The following is a 20,262-nucleotide window of genomic DNA, read 5'->3' as shown; positions in this document are numbered from 1 at the left end:
CTGTGCTGTTATCCCTGGCAGTGTGTGCTGCAGTGTGAGCTGTGCTGGGATCCCTGGCAGTGTGTGCTGCAGGTGACTGTGCTGTTATCCCTGGCAGTGTGTGCTGCAGTGTGAGCTGTGCTGGGATCCCTGGCAGTGTGTGCTGCAGGTGAGCTGTGCTGTTATCCCTGGCAGTGTGTGCTGCAGTGTGAGCTGTGCTGTTATCCCTGGCAGTGTGTGCTGCAGGTGAGCTGTGCTGTTATCCCTGGCAGTGTGTGCTGCAGGTGACTGTGCTGGGATCCCTGGCAGTGTGTGCTGCAGGTGACTGTGCTGTTATCCCTGGCAGTGTGTGCTGCAGTGTGAGCTGTGCTGGGATCCCTGGCAGTGTGTGCTGCAGGTGACTGTGCTGGGATCCCTGGCAGTGTGTGCTGCAGTGTGAGCTGTGCTGTTATCCCTGGCAGTGTGTGCTGCAGTGTGAGCTGTGCTGTTATCCCTGGCAGTGTGTGCTGCAGGTGAGCTGTGCTGGGATCCCTGGCAGTGTGTGCTGCAGGTGACTGTGCTGTTATCCCTGGCAGTGTGTGCTGCAGGTGAGCTGTGCTGTTATCCCTGGCAGTGTGTGCTGCAGGTGAGCTGTGCTGTTATCCCTGGCAGTGTGTGCTGCAGGTGACTGTGCTGTTATCCCTGGCAGTGTGTGCTGCAGGTGACTGTGCTGGGATCCCTGGCAGTGTGTGCTGCAGTGTGAGCTGTGCTGTTATCCCTGGCAGTGTGTGCTGCAGGTGAGCTGTGCTGTTATCCCTGGCAGTGTGTGCTGCAGTGTGAGCTGTGCTGGGATCCCTGGCAGTGTGTGCTGCAGTGTGAGCTGTGCTGTTATCCCTGGCAGTGTGTGCTGCAGGTGACTGTGCTGGGATCCCTGGCAGTGTGTGCTGCAGGTGAGCTGTGCTGGGATCCCTGGCAGTGTGTGCTGCAGGTGACTGTGCTGTTATCCCTGGCAGTGTGTGCTGCAGTGTGAGCTGTGCTGTTATCCCTGGCAGTGTGTGCTGCAGGTGACTGTGCTGTTATCCCTGGCAGTGTGTGCTGCAGGTGACTGTGCTGGGATCCCTGGCAGTGTGTGCTGCAGGTGACTGTGCTGGGATCCCTGGCAGTGTGTGCTGCAGGTGACTGTGCTGTTATCCCTGGCAGTGTGTGCTGCAGGTGAGCTGTGCTGGGGTGCTCTGGGCCCCACAAGCCCCAGCCAGGCTTGCCTTGCTCAGGGTGTTTGTGACTGGATGCCCACACACAAATTGTCTTTGCCTGGTCACTCCCTAGCCCTGAGCCAGCTCTATTGGGGACAGAGGGACCCTGAATATCATCAGGAAATGGTGTACAGGCTTGCCTTGCCCTCCTGCTCCCTGATGTTGAGGACCATTTAGAATCTCTTTGGTTGAAGGTGTTCACATTTGTACACCAGGTGTCCTGGCCAGCTGATGGATGGGATGTATGGTTAGTGGCAGGAGGCTGAAGGTGGAATGACACCTTTGCTTGTGGTGTAACTTTTAGATTTGCACTTTATTTTTGTCTCTAAATGCCAGAGGGACTTGTGTGTGTTTTTGCCAGGAGGCCCTTGGCTCTGGCAGCTTCCTGGCCTTTTGGCCTCGCAGTGGGTTTGTTTGTTCAGGCTTTTCCTGGGTAAGCAATCTGCCTGCTCTGGGTTGTGTCTTTTGGAGCTTTTTTTTTTTTTTTGAACATTAATTGAATTTAGTTTGTTTTACATCAGTAGTGGGTGCGGTGTTAAGTTCATCCTGAGATTTGGAATCTGATTCTCATAAAATTAAAACCAGCATGAAATAACATGAAGTGTTACATTCCAAAAAATTAGCTCAGGTGTTTTGCACTATCTTACTCTTGTGTGTTTTATTGCATACTCACTGGAAGGACAGCAGAATCCATAAAGAACACCATTTGAAGGCAAACCTTTGCCAGTTTTTAAAGTTGAGGTCAGAACCTTTTTTAAAGCACTGCTTTCTCTGCTTGGTTTCCTGTGTTGATTCAGGGAAGAAGTTGCCTTCTCTTCTGCACAGTAATCCCAAACAGGACAGATGGGGGATAAGGCCCCTCATGCTGCTCAAAACAAACTGGGGGATAGCAAATTGCACTTGTCTGAAAGTCTTCCCTCTTTATTTGTATCTCTTGTGACTGCTGAAGTTGGGAAAAAGCATTTTTCTGGGAAGTATCTAAGCAAAAAAATTTGGATGCTGCATTAGAAAAAAGAAGCAAACTCAATTTGCATTTGCACTCATTTTCCTGCAATTTCTCTTTCCTCTATGGAAATGTGGCCATTTTTAGAGCAGTTTGTGCAGCTGTCTGATTCTGTGGAAGTACAAACAGTCTGAACTAGTAGCAGTTCCTTAACTTCAGCATTAACTCCTGAAGTGGGAATGTGAAGAGTGTGCTGAGCTTTTCCAGGAGTGTTTTGCCATTCTGAGCAGGGTAGTGTTCAGTGTGGAGCTGGGTTTATACTATATATCAGTTCTGTTGTGATCTTTAATAGTACCTGAACAGCACTGTTTTGGTTTTGATTACATAAGGAAAGGACTAAAACACCTTTCTTTGTGGTATGGTAACTTTTTTTGATAATTCCTTCACTTGATTTCTGTATTTTTTTCCACAAAATGGAGTATAGCCTTAAGTTTGTATTTTGGGTGATAACATGGTGTTCTTGTATCAGTAGAAGGAAACACCTTGGTTACTTTTTTCCCCCTAAGGTAGCCAGAGGTAGGTTGGCCCAAGTCCCTCCAGCTCAGTGTGGAGCTCTCACATTTAGTCCACGCACCAAAAGCAGTGAGGAAGGGAAGGGGGGGCGTGGGAACCTTCTGTGCTTCTCTTTTTCAGGAAAAGATGCAAAAGGAGGAATGTTTATTTTGTATGTAACATGTCAGAGGGCTCATTATAGTGTTTCAGACACATGTCTGGTGTTGAGGCATGCAGCTTTCCTCTCTGAATAAATGTCAGCTGAAGATACAAGCTGTCCTCCTTAAGCTTCTGTGTAGGTTTTATTACAAGGAAATTTTGAAGCTGAAGAATTGAGTAAGTACCTGCAAGTTTGACTACAAAATTGTCTAGAAGTAAAACACAATGATTTGTCATTTTTGTTTATAACTGTAGAAAATATGAAGCCACTTTTTTCCCCTATTCATAGCATTTATATTCTTTTAGGATGCAGCAGGTTTATGTATTGGCTAAATATCTAACCATTCCAAATGAAGAGTTCAGTGTTTGATCCTGATTGCTTTGTGTGTAATCACAAGCACTGAGCTGAGGTGCATCTCTGATAATTCCACCTAATTCAGTGCCCCAGAGTTTGAAAACTCCTTCTTAGTTTTTTCTTTCATGATAATTTCTTAAGTTCCTCTGCAATGAGAAACTTCGTGTCTGCTTAGGAAAACAATCACTAATTTACTTATATGTTGCATTTAAATTAACCAACTCTCTTGTTCCATCTACATTTATATGCAGTCAAGGAAGCCAGTTTAATTATGCTCTCCACTGTAAGGCCATAGCTTGTAAAACAAGGAGAAAATTACTTTCAGCTATGCATGTGACATCAAGACTTCCTAGAAAATTACGGTTTTAATGAATTTCTTGCATTTTGACACATTCAGTGTAAATATTGAGAGAAGTATTAAGTAGTTAGGGAGGTAAGTGGTCAGTTTGGAGTATTTTAAGGATGCTGAAATGCATATGGTAGTTTTGTTGAGTTTTAGGTTTTAAGAAGTGTGAATATGAAAGAATATTTGCTCTATATCTCTGAAGCAGAACCATCTGCAGCAACAGCTTCTGAAAAACTTGTGTGCTGTTGTTTTAGTGGGAGTGAGACTACCCAGCTCTGGATGTTTTGTCCTGCTGTGTCTTGCCTCCTTCTTTATCTGTGGGATGCTTGTATCCTACATATGTGCTAAAATGGGAATGAATTAATATTGTGTGTGTTCAGGTAGATGGAAATAAGAAATTTTGACTGAAAATAAAATCTTTGTTCCCCAACCATTTCAACAATATTATTACAGATTTCATTGCTCAAATATAATAGCTAAAGGAACATTTTGTTTTTAAATGAAGAGGTTCCTGGATTATTCTTCTAAGTGCCTGGAACATAGCTATTGCTGCAGTAAGGAAAAGGATGTCCTTGTTTGATAGAATCAGGTGGGTTGTGTGTAGGAGAGAGGGAGAGTGGCCTGAAGTGTGGCTGGAGCCAGGGCTGGGCAAACTGATGGGAGGAATTGCATCCTTCTGACAATGTCCTGACACTGATCAGTGTCTGCTACTGAGCACCTCTTGCTCCTTCTTGGCCCTTTCCCACTCTCACCTCCCTGCAGATGCCCTCAAGGAGCTCTTGGCTCTCCAGCTGCACCAGGGCTTGCTGGTAGGAGCAGGGCAGTGCAAAATTTGTATTTCCTCCCTACTTTGATGTGTCCTGAGGGTGTTGTTTAGAGTCAGGTTCTCAGGCAGTTGTGCCTCATAAACCACTTTGTGTATGAGAGATGCTGCCTGCCCATCACACTGGAAAGGAACACAATGTTGTATTTCTCAGCTCATCTCAGGTAGGATTAGGCAGATTTGTGTGTTGTACTAAAAAAAAATTAAGGACCTGTGTCTGTTGATTTAGTAAACTATTAAAGTGAATGGGAGAGTTTTGCAATAAACTATGGTGCATGAAAAAAGTTTTAATTTATTTCATTCTTTAATTATTTTTAAAGGATGAGATTAGAAAATGCGATTAACTCACCTTGAGCTCTGCAGTAATAACCTTTCACTGTTCTTAACTGTGCAAGACTTGCACTGAGGATTAACCAGGCTCTTCAATTTGACAACCTAGAGTGACAAGAAAATATTCAACATTGTTGAGTTTAGCAACAGGATGACACTGGCTTCTAACAGCCATTGAAACTCTCAGTGCAGCTCTCTCTTCCTTTGGATCCTTGGGTGTTGTTGACTGTGTTTCCCAGAAATGTGAATCAGGACACTGCAGGAGTTAAATTTTTAAACCTTCTCATTGTTCTCTAATGTTTAAACTTTTTTTTTTCTCCTTCACAGGAAATGACCTAGAGGCCTTACAAATACATTCGTGCATTTTTGTTCTGAGTCTGCAATTGAGGGCAAACGCAGTCTGGAAGCACCACTTCTTAATGTTACACCAGAAACAACTACCTCAACTAACAGGGAAAGGGGAAGAAGGCTTGCAATAACAAACACTCGAGTTTTTAATAGCTTATATTTGCAAAGTCTTCTGTAAACAGTCCAGATTTTTTCTCCCCTCCGATATTAAGAAGAGACACTACAGGTAAATTGAGTTGGCAGACTGGATCTGTCAAGACATTTGAAGATATTTGATCTGCTGACATAAGGATTTGCTTTTTCAAGGAAAGAGCCTCTGCACTGCTTTTATAATCGCTGTTGATCGGTGGTTTGCTCCACTTTTCCTGATACTACTAATGGGAGAATTGTATTAATTGCTTCTAAACCTATCATTTGCATTGACAAAATTAACTTTTGTAGATGTAACAGCAAGTGACAATGTCATGCTCGTGAAGAACTTGTAGGCGATCCCTTCTCTGCTCCAGTTGGCTTTTCTGCTTGCAGAGGGGGTACCACACAAGAGACAGAGCTTTATTGAGATACTTGGGCTTGCTTTTTGAGTACAGTTTATAACTGCAGCAGGGCTGCACCGAACACTGAAAACACAGAGTCAGCGAATCTGCTGCCATTCCCACTGCTGATACAGATTATACAGACGCTCGCCTTTCTGAAATGCCTTTTGTGGAACCTATGTACACAGTCCTGCATTGTTACTGTACATAGATACTCGAGGAAGGAATTTGACAAGTGATTGTTAATTGAAGAACTCTCTGGACAAGCACTCACTTATGTATTGCTGCAGTGCACAAGAAAGCAAAATGGACTATAAGCGGCGCTTTTTGCTTGGCGGGTCCAAGCAGAAGGTGCAGCAACACCAGCAGTACCAGCTGCCCGAGCTGGGCCGGGCCCTGAGCGCCCCGCTGGCGTCGGCCACCCCCGGCTCCCCGCTGGTGTCCCCGGCTGCTGCGGGCGGCTGCTCCCACCCCGCCCCCCACACCACTCCCATCGCTGACATCCAGCAGGGAATCTCCAAGTACCTGGACGCGCTCAACGTCTTCTGCCGAACGAGCACTTTCCTCACGGAGCTGTTCAGCGGCGTCTTCAGGAACTCGCACTACTCCAAGGCAGCTATGCAACTGAAGGACGTGCAGGAACATGTCATGGAAGCGGCCAGTCGACTCACAGCAGCAATAAAACCAGAAATAGCAAAAATGCTGATGGAGCTGAGTGCAGGAGCTGCAAACTTCAAGGATCAAAAAGAGTTCAGCCTGCAGGACATTGAGGTGAGTTACCTGCTTTGCACGTGAGTTTGTATCATTCCTTCTTAACTGGATTTCTCTTGGAAACCCCTTCTGCACCAAGAGTTTTCTGTGCCTTACTGTGGATTTGTGGGTAATGCTGGTGGAGAAAGCAACTCTTCATTTCTTATGTACCAAGTCATTTGTGGGCTCTGACCCCCATCTGTCATTTAGTAGGTATTTCTGTAGAAGAACCAGCTAGACAGAAGTTTTAAGCCATTTTCTGTTTTCTGCTAGCTAACGTTTCTAGCAGTGTATTGTAAATCAGCCTACACTTTCCTTGGTATTACCCATTCTGAGGGGAAACCTGAGCACGTGGGAGTAGCATATTGTCATCAGTGTTTCACTAAAACTACATATTCGTTGACTAATAATATTTTATCACTCTTTAGAACCTTTTTGTCTTTTTGAGCTGTTGTAAGAGGAAAATAACACACTGTGTGAGAGACTAGTGCTGTAAAAACTTGTCATGACTTTGCTGTAATGTTCATGCACAAGTGCCCAAGAATTAGGATTCAGAGAGGATCCCCAAATTCCCACCATCCTGCTTGGGAAGGTCTGGGTGTTTCTCCTGTAAAAAATGTGTTACATAGCAGGCAGTGTTAAGTGTTAGTCACAGATAAATCCCTGGAGTTTTAAGTAGCTCCTTGTGTTTTGACATATTTCTTCACTTTGCAGCAGTCTTTGCAGAGTTATTCCTTCAGAACTACTTCCTGAGTGGAAAACTTACTTTTAAGTTCTCTTGGTTTTGATTTAAATTCCAGGTAACTTTGTAAGAGTGAATGTTTGTGCCTGTCAGGCATTATCTGCCTTCTCTAACTGCACCACTTCCAGATGGAATCGTTGAGGAGGATGCAATTTGTCAGTCACAACTCTCCCTGCAGTTGTGTGTGGCAGCTCTCAGTGTTGTATACTTGGTACAGGCTGAAGTAAAATGGGCTGTATATTTGTTATAAATATCTCTGTAGGCTAATATTTTTAAAGACAATCCAATAACATCACTCTTTAGCTAAAGCTATAGCAATGTATATAAAAGAGTGAGTTTATGTAATTAATTGATCTTTAATAGATGTGCTGAAAGACTTTCTGAATTAAAAAAAGAAAAAACATAGGAAGCACTAGATGTCTTCTAGGGATTTTTGTGGACTTGGAGCCATGTGTAGAACTGTTTTTGCCAGTGGGCAGGCAGTGGTGGGTGCTGGTTCTGCCCTGCCCCACGTGCTGTGCAGGCAGGGTTTGCTCAGCAGGGAGCTGAGGAGCAGAAGCAGAGCAGGGTTTGCTTTGGGTGGGTGCAGACCCTGCCAGCCTAAAGCCAGAGAAGCTTCCTTTGGTCCCAGCTTTACCTGGCCAGGCCTAAGGCTTGTTCTGGGCTCTGTGTGGACCTGCAGTGCTCCCTCCCCTCTGTGGTGGGAGCAAGTGTGGAGAATGCCAGCAGAGCAGAAATGCTTCTGTGCTTCCTTGCCTGCACCTCTTGGGCTGTCCCACCACTTCTCATCGTACTTTCCTGGGCTCTTTTCTTAATTAAAACTGCATCTTGCACATGGCTTTGAAAAAAGTCAGTATGCAAGAGTGTTGGGAACTTCTGTATAATGAGACAAGTGTTGTGTTCTGCTTTGGCTTAAGCATCAGCAGAATGCAGGGATTTGCTTGTTCTGTGGGTCAGTCAGGACTGTGGTGTAGGTGAGTGAATTCTGCAGGCACAGGGGTTGGGTGGCTGTGCCCAGGGAGCAGCAGCTGCTCACTGTTGAAGTGGACCTTGGCAGAGGCCACTACAGGAATATGTTTGTTTGTAGGTGACTTGAAAGCACAGGATATAAGTATGCTGGGAGACCTGCTGAACTAAAAATAATCTCGAACAGATGAGTTTTCCAGTTGGGATGGAATTCAGAGGGGAAAGCTGAATGTTGCAATATTTAAATAGACTTTTTCAGCCTCAGGAGTAGAGCCCACTGGGCAGCAGTTCTGGAGAACAGTCCTAGGGCTTGTGGGAGTTGATGTTGGGTAAGGGTCAGTGTTGTGCATTGGAAATAATAAATCAGTGCTGTTGCTGTGTGCAAAGACACTGCTACCCTGTATTTAACACAACCCTAACCTGCAAGAGCCATGAGCTGAGCACTGAACTCTTCACTGGCTGTTATGGCCTTAAACACAGCAGTTCACATGCACAGCACTGCTGGTGCACTTGGAGAAACAGGGAGCAGCTGGAGTGGCAGCAGAGGAGAGTAGCAAGAGTAGTTAGACATCCAGGAAATAGGACATCAGAGGACAAATTGAAAAGATGGACTCTACAGAAAAGGAGGCTGAGAAGGAAAATCAAAATTGCTCAGATATGTGAGAAGCTGCCAGAACATGTCAGTGTCTGTTCTTCATGTCCAAGGTGGAGCAAGTAACTTAAATTTCAGAAGGAAAGAGTCACATTAGATGCTGTGGAAATCCTTTGTAATGTTAGTGGAGCACTGATGTAGATTGCTACAAAGGGTAGGGAGCAGAGCTTATGGAACAGGTTAAACCTGCATCTGACAAAACTGACCTAGGTGAAATTGCTCCTTGCTAGGGACAGAAGGGTGACCTGGTGAGATCCTCTCCCATTGTGCTTTTCTAGGATTTGAAGACTGAGCTGTTGATGCTGAAATTTCAGTTTAAAAAGTGGTTCACTTTTTTCGCCCCTGGTGGATAGAGGAGTTAACATTTCATGAAACTGCCAGCAGGATTAAAAAATTCACAATGTAAGCAGAAAAACATAAAGGGCTTGCCTGACTTCATCAGAGTTTACTGAACAGGGAAGTGATGGGGGAAGAGTGTGAGGCAGTGTAATTGTTCCCCTCGAAAATACCAGGAGGGAAATACAGGTGTAGCTGGAGTTGCTTTGTCAGCTTCTCTAGTGGATGACTGGAGGAACTCACAGCTCTGAGAGATGGAGAAACCCCCGAGTGGCAGCTCAGCAGGACCCTGAGAATGGCTCTGCAGAGCTCTTGTTTGAGGGGTGGAGGTTATAGAAGACCTGGTGTTATGGAAGCAGTGGGAGGTGAGTTGTAATTCAGAGTGCAGTGGGGCAGAACCCCAGATTCATGAGAAGGACATGAGAATGAGACACTGTGTGTGAGCCCAGCTAAGGAAACTGCAATTTTCCTAAACCTTGCTTAACCCAGGCTTTAGTTTTTGGGAGCAGTGAGAAGTCCCAGCAGAGCAGGTTTGGCTTTAGGAATCAAGCAGAGCTGTGGCTTTTCTGAGGTGCCAATGTCTTTATCTACTTTAGTGGGCTCTGTCCCCAGGGAAGGCAATGTCAAGAAAACTTCAGTTTTGGTGAACATACCTGACTTGAATTTGGACTGAAAGCTGTTGTGCAACCTGGAGTATAGCACCATGGGCTGAGGTTTTTAATTTATTTATTGTTCCTTAGAACAAAGCTTGCTAGCTCAGAACTGTCTGCCAGGCTGTGTAAGGTGACTTCTCTTGATCAAAGTGTGGTGACAGATGGGAGTTTCCCAAGGTTCCTTTATTTCAGAAATGCAAATGCTGACTTTTATTTTCTTCTTTCTCTTTTCCCCTTTCAAACACCTTTGAATTCTCGGGTACTCTGTGCCTGTATGGGTGAGGAACAGCTTGGAAATCAGGGTAAATGAGAGGTGTTTTCCATGTCTGTTTGTCAGCTGGGGGAATGCAGTAACTCTGTGCTTGGTAATAAAAGCATTAAAGCAAATCTGTAGGGAGGAGTAAAACTGGTAAAAATAAGAGTATTTCCCCATCTCTTGTGAAGCTTTGCAGAAGCCTCACTATTGCAAAATATGAAGAGTGACTTTTAGTTGCACAGGGCTTGTGTATTGCCTTACAAGTGGTAGTGATGAGGAATGTCCACATTGCCTTCCTGTACAAAAGGGAAGCATGGTTGGGCTTCACATATATTCTTGGATACTCTGTTTTGTATTAAATTGAGATAATTTTTGGCTTTTATGTGTATAAAATAGCCTAAGATGTTTTTGAGCAAGAATCTTGTGAGATAAAAATGTCTGAGTAAATATTAAATGTAGGCTTTCCTTAGCAAACATTGTAAAGCCAAATTTAACTATTTTTAAAAGTATTCTTTCCTGGGATTTTCAGGGACTGGCTCCAGACTCTTCTAAGTTGAGGAACTGTTAGTAGCAAAAAATACTTTGTCTTACATTTAAATTGCTGCTTTTTATTTTTGAAGTGCTTCACACTTAATTGTTTTTCTGCTAAATGATAGTGACCACTTCAGTAGCTGTCAGGATCAGATTATGAGGAGTGGCTTTTAAGGTCACTGCTGGAAGAAATGAGTCTGTTAGGTTTCCCAAGTCTCACAGCTTTGCTGGAATCCATTTCAGCCTGCAGGTGATTCCAACCCCTGGGCATGACTGAGTCTTCCCTTGAAGGTGTTCTGTCCATGAGATCACTCTTTGGAGCTGCAGGGAACTGCTAGGGAGTGAAAATGAGTGATATTCTGCCCACTTCTGGGAAGGTACAGGAAGGCTGTTGGCTCATAATGGGGCACAGCAGTGCAGTGGCAGCCAGGCTGTGCCACTAAGGATGCTGTTAAGGGAAACCACCAAATAATTCTGTTGTGGTGTTTGGCTTTTAGAGCATTCTGCTTGTTTCAGGAAATAGCCAAAAAAAAAAAAGGGGGGGGGGAAAGAAGAAAGTTCTACTGCATAAAGCAGTACTTGGAGAACTGCTAGCCAATGTTTTTATCAAGTGTGGAAAACTGACACTTGTTATTTGCTGACTTTATTACTGGTAGTGTTCTGTTTTAAGGAATCTGTTGTGCAAGATTTTCTTGCTGGGCAATTTGTATGGCATCCCTGTTTAGCAATGAAAACTGGCAATTTTGTGTACACTTTGTCCAGTGGAATATTCCAAAGTTGACTGTGTGCCCCCCTAGGAGGATAAAGTGGGATGGAGTAACCTAACACTGCATCTCACCTGGTGCTCCTGTTGGTAGGGAACCAAAAGTCCCATTGCCTCCAAGTGCCTCAGCAGGAAAAGAGATTCCTTCAGGTAAGGCTCTGCTGGGAAAAGCAGCTGTCCTGCCTGATACAGGTCAGGGAGTCAAGGTGGTGGAGCTTGTTCTGTGGGACAAAAAGTTTGGAAGCTGAAGAAGTTCATGCAATATAAATGAATCTAAGAAATTTAAAAAAAACATCACCAGTCCCAAGGAAATCCCACTGCTTGCCACCTGAGCAGATTGCAGTTCAGCTTTGATTCCTGCACAGTTGTAGGGTTTATGTTTATTCTGCTCTGAAGGAGGAGAGTCACACACTTCTGCATGGCACAAGAGGGACAATAAAGTGTGAAAAGCCCTGGTGGTGTCTCTAACTGTGGAAAGCTGCATCCATGTGCTGATGCTGTTGCAGGGATGTGCAGCAGAGGTTCCTGTGCTGTCTGCAGGGTCAGCCCTGCCTGGGGAGCTCACTGCCAGCTGCACCTTCCCATGGATAAGGCAAACTTTGGGCTCCTCAACAAGTGAACTCTTTGAAACTTTAAAGTGAATTTGGCATCTGCCATTCATCCAAAGGGAGGTTTAACAGTGCAAAAATCCTCCACCCCTTTGATAGAGAAGCAGTGTAAACCATCCTTATCCATTTTGGAGGAAGGCATTTTGGAGAAATGGATTTTTTTCAAACAAAACAGAAGTTCAGTAAAGCAGATGTTACTACTTATCTTCACTGTTTAACATTTTAAGTTATAGGAACTTTGTGTGCTGCCACTTAAAACCTAAATCATTTGTTTATTTTGAGCATTATTCCCAGGCTGGGGAAACTTCAACCTTTGTACCTTAAATATTCTTTGAAATTTAATCAGCTTGAAACTCCTAATGAGTCTAGTTTCATCTTCCCCTGGGAACTGCATTCTTCCTACACAGAAATAATTCAGATCACCAGTTGCCTCTTCCTGCAGTTTTCTTATAAATGTTTCTAATCTCATACCCAGGAAGGTTGAAGTTTTCTTCATTTTATCATTTGCTGACTGTTTTTTTTAATAAGGCAAGCTCCACTTTCAGAGGTCAGTCAAAGTACCAAAAATGTTTAATTTTATGCCTTGTACAAAGAAGGGAAGTGATTGAACCAGAATGGAATGTCAAAAGGAGTCTGGATGCAGTGGAAAAAAGCATTGCCACCCCTGGTTCTTCTGAAGTAGATAGTAAATGCACAGAGCTGTTGGTGTGACTGGAGAGTCCTGCCAGGGAGATACATCGTGTCTGAATAGTTTTATCCAGAAGAATGTAGCTGGAAATAAGGCAGATGATTTAATGGCTCTGAGGCATGATGGCTTTGTATTTTTATCTGTGTATTTTATGAATTATTCCTAAAATGGAATTCAAGTTGAGTATTTTTTAATAAATCAAAGTCAAATACATATTTTAAAGCGCTTTGTGTGATAAATTTCATAAAAGAAACACTTTGAATAGCTTTTAAATACTTTCTACAGTATGTGGAAAATCCTTTCTGTGCAGCTCTCTAGTTCTGCTCTTGGCTGTCAGTGTTTTCCTGTGCAGGGAGTGCAGCCCCAGAGGCACACAGGATTCCTGCTGGGGCCCTTGGCTCTCAGGATGTCCCTGCATGGTGGCACTGCTCTTCTGGCCCCAGTCCTGTGGAGTCTGGGTGTCTTTGGGCACAGCTGGAGGGGCAGTGCCTGCAGGGGATGTGGTGCTGGGTGCATCTCCTGCCCTCAGCCCAGGGAGCTCCTGGCTGCCCTGGCCTGGCCTTGCTGAGGAGCGTGGCATGAGTTCAGTGCAGTGTTCCAAAGGCTCAGTGCCAGGCTCAGCTTTGGCTGTCTGGGGTTTGGGGCAGGAGGCTGTCCGTGCCCATGGCCTGCCCACGACCACTCTCCCTGCAGGGTGAACTGCTGGGCCAACTCCTGCATTTTGTGTTCATGTTTTAAAGTGATTTTGTTTTGTTGTTGCTCTTTTGGATTTTTATCAGAAACTCAGCCAGGTCTTTGTGCAGGTGGGTTTTGGTGTTGACTTGGTCCTTGTGATAATATGCTACTCCCATTTTTGTGCTTGATTTTGCCAAGCAAAAAAACTGAGCAAGCTTTTCATTCATCAAGTAGTCAGAACTTGAGTACAAAATTAAAAATTACTCAGGACTAGTTGATGTCCCCTTCATTCATAGAAACTAATGCTCTCTTATTTTAAGTGAATTGTTAAATATCATGCCTTACTTACTATCAGCATTATTTTAATAAAAAAAGATCAGAGTTTAACATATTTCCTTACCCCAAACACCAAACAAAAAGGAAGAAGGGAAAGCTCTTTTCTGTGCTTAAAACTGGTTTGTTTGTCTCCCACAGGTACTTGGGCGATGTTTCTTGACAGTGATGCAGGTCCACTTCCAATTCCTGTCACAGGCTTTGCAGAAGGTCCAGCCAGTGGCACACTCCTGCTTTGCTGAAGCTGTAGCTCAGGAGAGGAAGAATGTTAGTGGGACTGGAGCCTCAAATACAAGCCCCACAAATGAGCTGGAGGATGCAATAAGATCGTGGAGGGGAGCAGCAGAGGTATGGAGGGCTTGCTGTAAGCACAGTAGATGAGTGAAACCTAAAATCAGCCTGGGTGCCCTAACAAAGGCAGAAAATACCTGGTTTTGAAGACATGCTGTGTGGCACAGTTGGTTTCAGACACTAAAACTCATTTTAGTCATGTGATGATTGCACTGTCTTTGCCCTGTGTAGTTTTCTTTGTGATAGGGTTTTACATAAGGAGCACACAAACACTGCAAACAGATTTTTGTTATTAGTAATGAACTGCCAGTGTTCAAATAGGGCAGAGAGGGAATTAAAAATAAAAAACTCAAGGAGTCTTTGTGAAAACAGAGTAAAATCATGAGGAAAAATGGATAATGTCTATTTCTTTCAAATTTTGAGCATGAGTTCTATTCTGTGCTTTAAAATCTTTGTAGTAATTATTAACACTTTTGTTTTCATGCTGTTAAGCTTGATGTTGCATTGTTGGAGTGTGACCCATGTTACTTAAATGTGCCACTCTCTGGACTTGTACTTTCACAAACACCTGTCAACTGTGGAATCCTTACTTTGCCAGCCAAAACCAGTATTTTATAAAGACATTCAGTTTTAGGAGGTTTTCTGCTTTCCCTGGCACTGTTGAAGTCTGGAGACTGATAGATGAGAATGGATTCAGACACAGAGTGTGTGTTTCCCCTAAATTCAGATGACTTGGAGCCCACATGGCCTGTTAGTCATCCTGACTGGAAATCTTGTCAAGGTCTCCATTTATCACTAACATCTGCAAGGTACAGGAAAGTAAATAAGTTACATGAATGCAGAGGGATTGTGTGTAATTTTTATTGCAAATCATTTATTTCATTGGATAAAATAGGGATTTGGGAGTGCCTTAGGTGTATTACAGATAATTGTAACAGGTCTAATCCTGGTATAGCTATACCTTTTGGCAGAAAAGTAGTTAATTTTATGTGTAATGTACTTAGCTTCTTAAAACTACTATTTCTAGAAATGCCCTGCAATTCCCATAAAATTTGTTTAAACTGTGGTTAAAATTAAACTCAGCTTCACCGAATCAAGGACCTTAACTTTATTTTTTACTTTATGAGCAGCCCACTTCACCTATTTCTGGTTTTCAGAAGCACCATATTTCAAAATAGTTTTGTACAAGTATTATACTAATCAAATCCTGTATTAAACATACAAGGAGAGGAGAGAGATAAAATACAGATTCTCCATAGTTCCAGAAGAACAATAGAAGAAACTTCTCAGTTTTTATGATTGACTGAAATAATCAATTTGGAGTATTTGTGTGGGGTATTAGGACAGCATAAGAAAAATATGTGGTTTCTAAATAAATGAAATCTCTCTCTCATAATTCTAGCTAGACTAATATAAAGATAGAAGGGGATTTGAAATACTGAAATCCTTGCCAATTTTTACTTTGGAGTGGAAGGCAATACATTGTTTTCCTATAAAATCAGCCTCTGGCAGGAGAACACTGCTGCTTCAGAGTGAAGTTTAAGGTGATACTTTGTCAGTAGCTCAAAACTGGTTTTGCTCTTTAAGATTTACTTTGGGAAATGCAGTAATTCTGTCCATGAGGTGAGCCCATGTCTGTCCATTGGCTGTAGTACCAGAACCCTCCAATTTGGACATCCTGCTTTAGAGCAAGACTCCTTCCTAGACTGGAAAATAACCCACATCTATTTGCTTTGCCCTGTTCAGTGATGTAGGATTTTACAGCTAAAAGTAGATATTTGGCTTATTTCTTGTTTTTCAAAATCATACACACAAAGCTGTTTTCTTGCTGTGCTAAGATGATCTTAGCATTGTGTGGCTCTTCTCAAATGGCACCACAGTAATCACCCAGAACTTTATGAAATGTATCAACCCATGAACACAGGAGTGCTTGTACACAGGATTTAATATGTTTTCTGTTTATGTTGGAGTTAGGAGTCCTTCCTCAGGTAACCACAGCCATGGTGTGGTGTGTGTAACAGGATCCCAGGTCCTGAGAAGGAGCTGAAATAGTAACAGCAAACAATGCTGGATCCAAGTGCTGGCCAACACCCATGTGCTCTGCAGGTTACATCACAGCTCTGCTTCCAAAGCAGCAGTAGTTGTGAAAGTTATAATAAAGTCTCCTCTAGGTCCTTACCCTGGTACTGCTTCTCATCTCCTGTAGAAGGTTTTAAAGTCTGTGGGGTTTTTTTTGCTCTTTTTTGAAATTGATTTAAGCCTGCCCTGGTTTAATGCTGACCCTCCTCACCCTGGATCTTTATTTTACATTACAGGCCACATCTCGACTGCGAGAAAGAGGCTGTGATGGATGTTTGGCAGGAATTGAAGTTCAGCAACTTTTCTGCTCACAGAGTGTGGCCATCCCTGAACATCAGCTCAAAGAGCTAAACATGAAAATTGACAGTGCTTTGCAGGTGGTTTTTCAAGTCTGCTGCTTTCATGTGCATGTAGTACAGTCAGTGGGTCAAGGAGTGAAATAGGGAAGGAGTGTGTTCCTGCAGAATTGTGTACCACAGACAGCACAGAGGTATTTGGGAATGACAGCTTTGGAACCTTACATGATAAATGTGTGTATGTTATAGAACTGAGTGGGGTAAATCCTTGTTCCCATCCCTATCTGTACCCAGACACAGTGATGTGTGCTTGCTTCCTTGCTGATACGCCTGTGCTATCTCAACTTTTTGTTTAATGTCAGGCTTACAAAGTGGCTCTGGAGAGCTTGGGTCATTGTGAATATGCAATGAAGGCTGGCTTCCACTTGAACCCAAAAGCAATTGAAGCAAGTCTTCAGGTAGGATCTGCTAAACCTGCTCTCTTTCACCCCTCCTCACCTTGCAAACGGGTACTTCAAGTGCACAAACATTTGGACCCATATGAGGATTTTCTAATGTCACAGTTTCCTCTGATTGATCTGTTCTTCTGTCCTTCAGGGCTGTTGCAGTGAAGCTGAAGCCCAGCAAACAGGAAGGAGACAGACTCCACCTCAGCCCATTCAGTGTGAGCTGCCCACTGTCCCTGTCCAGATCGGATCCCATTTTCTGAAAGGAATCTCCTTCAATGAGTCTGCAGCAGAAAACCTGAAGCTGAAAACGGTAATAACTCCTAATTAACCACAGAAGTAAAGATGGGGGAGACAGAGGAGAATTCATTAAAATGTAGAGAACAGCAGCAGTAGAAGTTCTGTGCCAAACCTGTGTTTAGAAGCCTGGCTTCCTGTGGAAACATGGTGCTGATAACACTGCAGGGCTACGCCTGTTTGTGATGACATTTGACCACCTGAGCAATTTCAGTCCAGTCTGAGAGAAGCACAGGCATAGAGATCTAGGAGGCAGTGAAGCACCTCTGGACTTTCTGAAAGTAGATGTGTTAGGTATGGAGAAGTGCAGAGGGAAGTGAGCCCTTACAGATTCCCAGCCAGGTGATGGATGTCAGAGCCTTCATCTTCTTAGGTGTCCACATAAGTCAGCCCAGCCTGATGCCAAGGGAGATACTTGGAAACAGTGCTTTGTAACAGAGCTCCTTTTGATGGCATCTTACAAACTGGAATAAATTTTTTAAAAATAATTTTAAATTATTATTGTTATAGAGAAGTTAATTGCATTTGCAGTATAAACAAATGGAAAATATGTCCACTCTGAAGTGGTTTGGGCAATTTTAATCAGCACTTTAACTTTTTTTTTTTTTTTTTTTTTTTTTTAGAACAACCCAGTTCCTTGCTCCTGAAAGAGTTGAAATAATAAGTTGCTTAGAATGCTGCTTTTCTGTTGTCTTTGCAGTGTTTTTTATAGTTTTGATTAAACTAGTTTGCAAGAATATAGACAGAAACACAGTGTATGATTTTGGAGCTCCAAACAGCAGAGATATCTTCCATGTTTCTGTTCTGCAATGGAGCTCTCCTAGTTATATAAGGCTGTTCAGAGGCTGCAGACATTACAGCTGTTTGAGAAGCATGTAGAACAATGACAAATCCATGCAATTGGTGGTACCATTTGTGAGTGTGTTGGGTAGGACAGAGTGTTTATTATTTTTCAGCACACAATGCTGCAGCTGATCAAGGAAGCAGGATGCCACAATGGACTCACGCCCCGGGACGACTCCCCCGTGACTGAAGTGCTGAACCAGGTCTGCCCCTCCACGTGGAGAGGAGCCTGCAAAACTGCTGTGCAGCTCTTGTTTGGCCAGGCTGGACTGGTAGGTGCTACCAATGGTCTAAGCAAAACAACAGTTATGTAAACACCCTGAAGAGAAACTAGATATTTTGGAGATTAGAAATTAATTTGCAGTGTCTTATTCTATGTTGCTCTATTTTTAGTGCTGCAGTTAACTTGATTCCTGAGCAGAATGTGTCCTTGTAGAATGGGAGTCTGTAGGTGGTGTCTGGAGTTCACAGGAGCAGAAGAATGCACCAGGTGCTTCCTGGTCTCTGTTTCAAGAGAGAACACAAGACATGAAACTTCAACTTCACAGAGAAATAGAAATACTTTCAAATTTATAGATGATCATGTTAAAAAAACTGCAGACCCAAGCACACATCTGCCCCCCCTCTCAAATTAGCTTCAAAACCTGCCATTTTTTCATTTCCTCTCTGCTTGGATTGGAAGCTTTGAGTTTCCTGTCCAGCATAACCCAGCAAGTGTCTGCACCAGGTAATGCTACCTGACACCTCCAACAGAAGACAGAGCAAGTAAATGCCTTGCTGAAGGCATATGTGTTCTTGAGGGGAAGAAAACCAGTGGAATTTACAGTGTCTAAGCAGCTGATAAAAAGAGATGCTTAGAACATACTCTGATATGAAAATGCATTTGTGCTCCCATGACTAATTACTGCAATCTCTGCACTTAGTGAAGTGTGCCTGCATAATATGTAGGTTTTTTGTACTGCTGTGAGTAGGGGAAAAGACTGCACCTAAAACTTTCCTTCAACAGGAAGGAAATGCAAGCATAAAGGTACACTGTGGCCTGTGATAGTTTTGTCAAGTGTTCTTTGAATTGTCTTTAACCTACAGTGAGTTAAATGCTTCTTGCTGGTTCACTGCTGATTCCTTGTTCAAGGTGATGGGAGACCATGAGGGCTTCATTATTAATTTGTGATTAAAGGACCCAAATAGCTGCATATTTTGTAAATCTGTTTTTCAGACAAATCATACAGCTGGTTAGGTGACCTAGACCTTTCATCCTAGCAAGTTAATGTGCTTTTGGTATTGTTAAAAGGTTCTCCAGTAACGTTGGATGATAAATTGGAAATGATGAATTTTTCAGATACTTCTGCTTCAGCATCCCTTTGATACTAGATACCAGATCTTAGATAGTCCCTTAATATTAAATGCCTGTTAGAGAAGTAGGTTGAAATTATACTGAAGTTCAGCTGACTGTTCATATAATGGCAGCCTGAAATCAAAGGTGCAGAACCTGCTGTCACTCCTTACTTCACTGAGATATAGGGATTGAAGGATGGGAGATGGTAGTGGTTTGTCTGAGAAGTTTTACAGGGAGGCATAAGAAGGTGGTGTCTTTGCAGGGACAGAGAAACTGTGGAATAGTAGAATTTATCAAATTTCTACTTAGGTGTTTTGAAGGAAAACATGTATTATATATGAATAAATACCAAGAGGACTGGAAAAATGATATGGCTAAAATGGGATTGTGTCTTCAGCTGCCTGAGTTGGTGGTAGGATGCTGGGAGTCAGCAGTGAGGTACAGGAAATGAGGCCAAGGAGGAAGGAGTTTCTCAGCAGCCCTGTGGGACTGAGCTGTAATCCAGGAGCACTTGGTGGCTCCTGAGTGTCTGGATGAGGAGTGCCTGGGAGGATGCTGCACCTTCCACCATTTCCTTTCCAGGGGCTTTCAGTGCTGTGCACACCCAGTCCTGCCCCGAGGAGGTTGGAGGAGTGGCACGAGGCACATTTGGACTCAGGAATCTGGAAATCTGGTGTTCCCCAGTCTAGACATAACGAGTTAGACCTGCTGGTAATTGAAGCACTGACATTCTTCAGGTTTGTCATCACTTTTGGAGAGTGTCAGCATAAAACTTACACATTCTCCCAAATGACAGTGCTGAGCTATAGAGTTTTACTTGTGTTGAATCCTGAATGTCTCCAAAGGTTTTTGCATGAAGCTCAGGTTCTGAAAGTAGCAGGCTTCACTCTTCAAAGACACATAATGAGCTGTGCACATGAGAGAAGACCTGCAAGCCTGCTCTCCTTCATTCTCCCTTTGATTTGTTACAGTTTAGAGGGGTATGAGGGTTGAGGTTTTCCTTTATAAACTTATGTGCTGTCTTTTTTTACAACATCAGTTACACTTGTAGCTTCATGCAATGACAAGAAATGGTAATTTGGGTCTTTAAAAGAGTTCTTTGGGTGGAAGGGAGAGAGGAA

The 20,262-nt window shown here is 43.3% G+C and overlaps 1 protein-coding gene across 3 annotated transcripts in view; it reads left to right on the top strand.

Annotated features, from left to right (window-relative positions):
• The window catches only part of GARRE1 (granule associated Rac and RHOG effector 1), a 62,952-nt gene that overhangs the window by 27,496 nt on the left and 15,194 nt on the right, over nt 1–20,262 (top strand). For all 3 annotated transcript variants that reach the window (XM_056500711.1, XM_056500713.1, XM_056500712.1), the window contains exons 2-7: nt 5,047–6,371; nt 13,695–13,901; nt 16,160–16,300; nt 16,582–16,677; nt 16,817–16,978; nt 17,919–18,077. In XM_056500711.1, the coding sequence (XP_056356686.1) occupies nt 5,877–6,371; nt 13,695–13,901; nt 16,160–16,300; nt 16,582–16,677; nt 16,817–16,978; nt 17,919–18,077 (1,260 nt within the window). In that variant the 5' untranslated portion in view covers nt 5,047–5,876. The remainder of the gene's footprint in view (nt 1–5,046; nt 6,372–13,694; nt 13,902–16,159; nt 16,301–16,581; nt 16,678–16,816; nt 16,979–17,918; nt 18,078–20,262) is intronic.

The sequence above is a fragment of the Oenanthe melanoleuca genome, chromosome 11 (genome assembly GCF_029582105.1).
Source record: "Oenanthe melanoleuca isolate GR-GAL-2019-014 chromosome 11, OMel1.0, whole genome shotgun sequence".
NCBI lineage: Eukaryota > Metazoa > Chordata > Aves > Passeriformes > Muscicapidae > Oenanthe > Oenanthe melanoleuca.
Note: the sequence above shows the minus strand (reverse complement) of the source record. Positions and strands in the feature narration are given on the sequence as shown.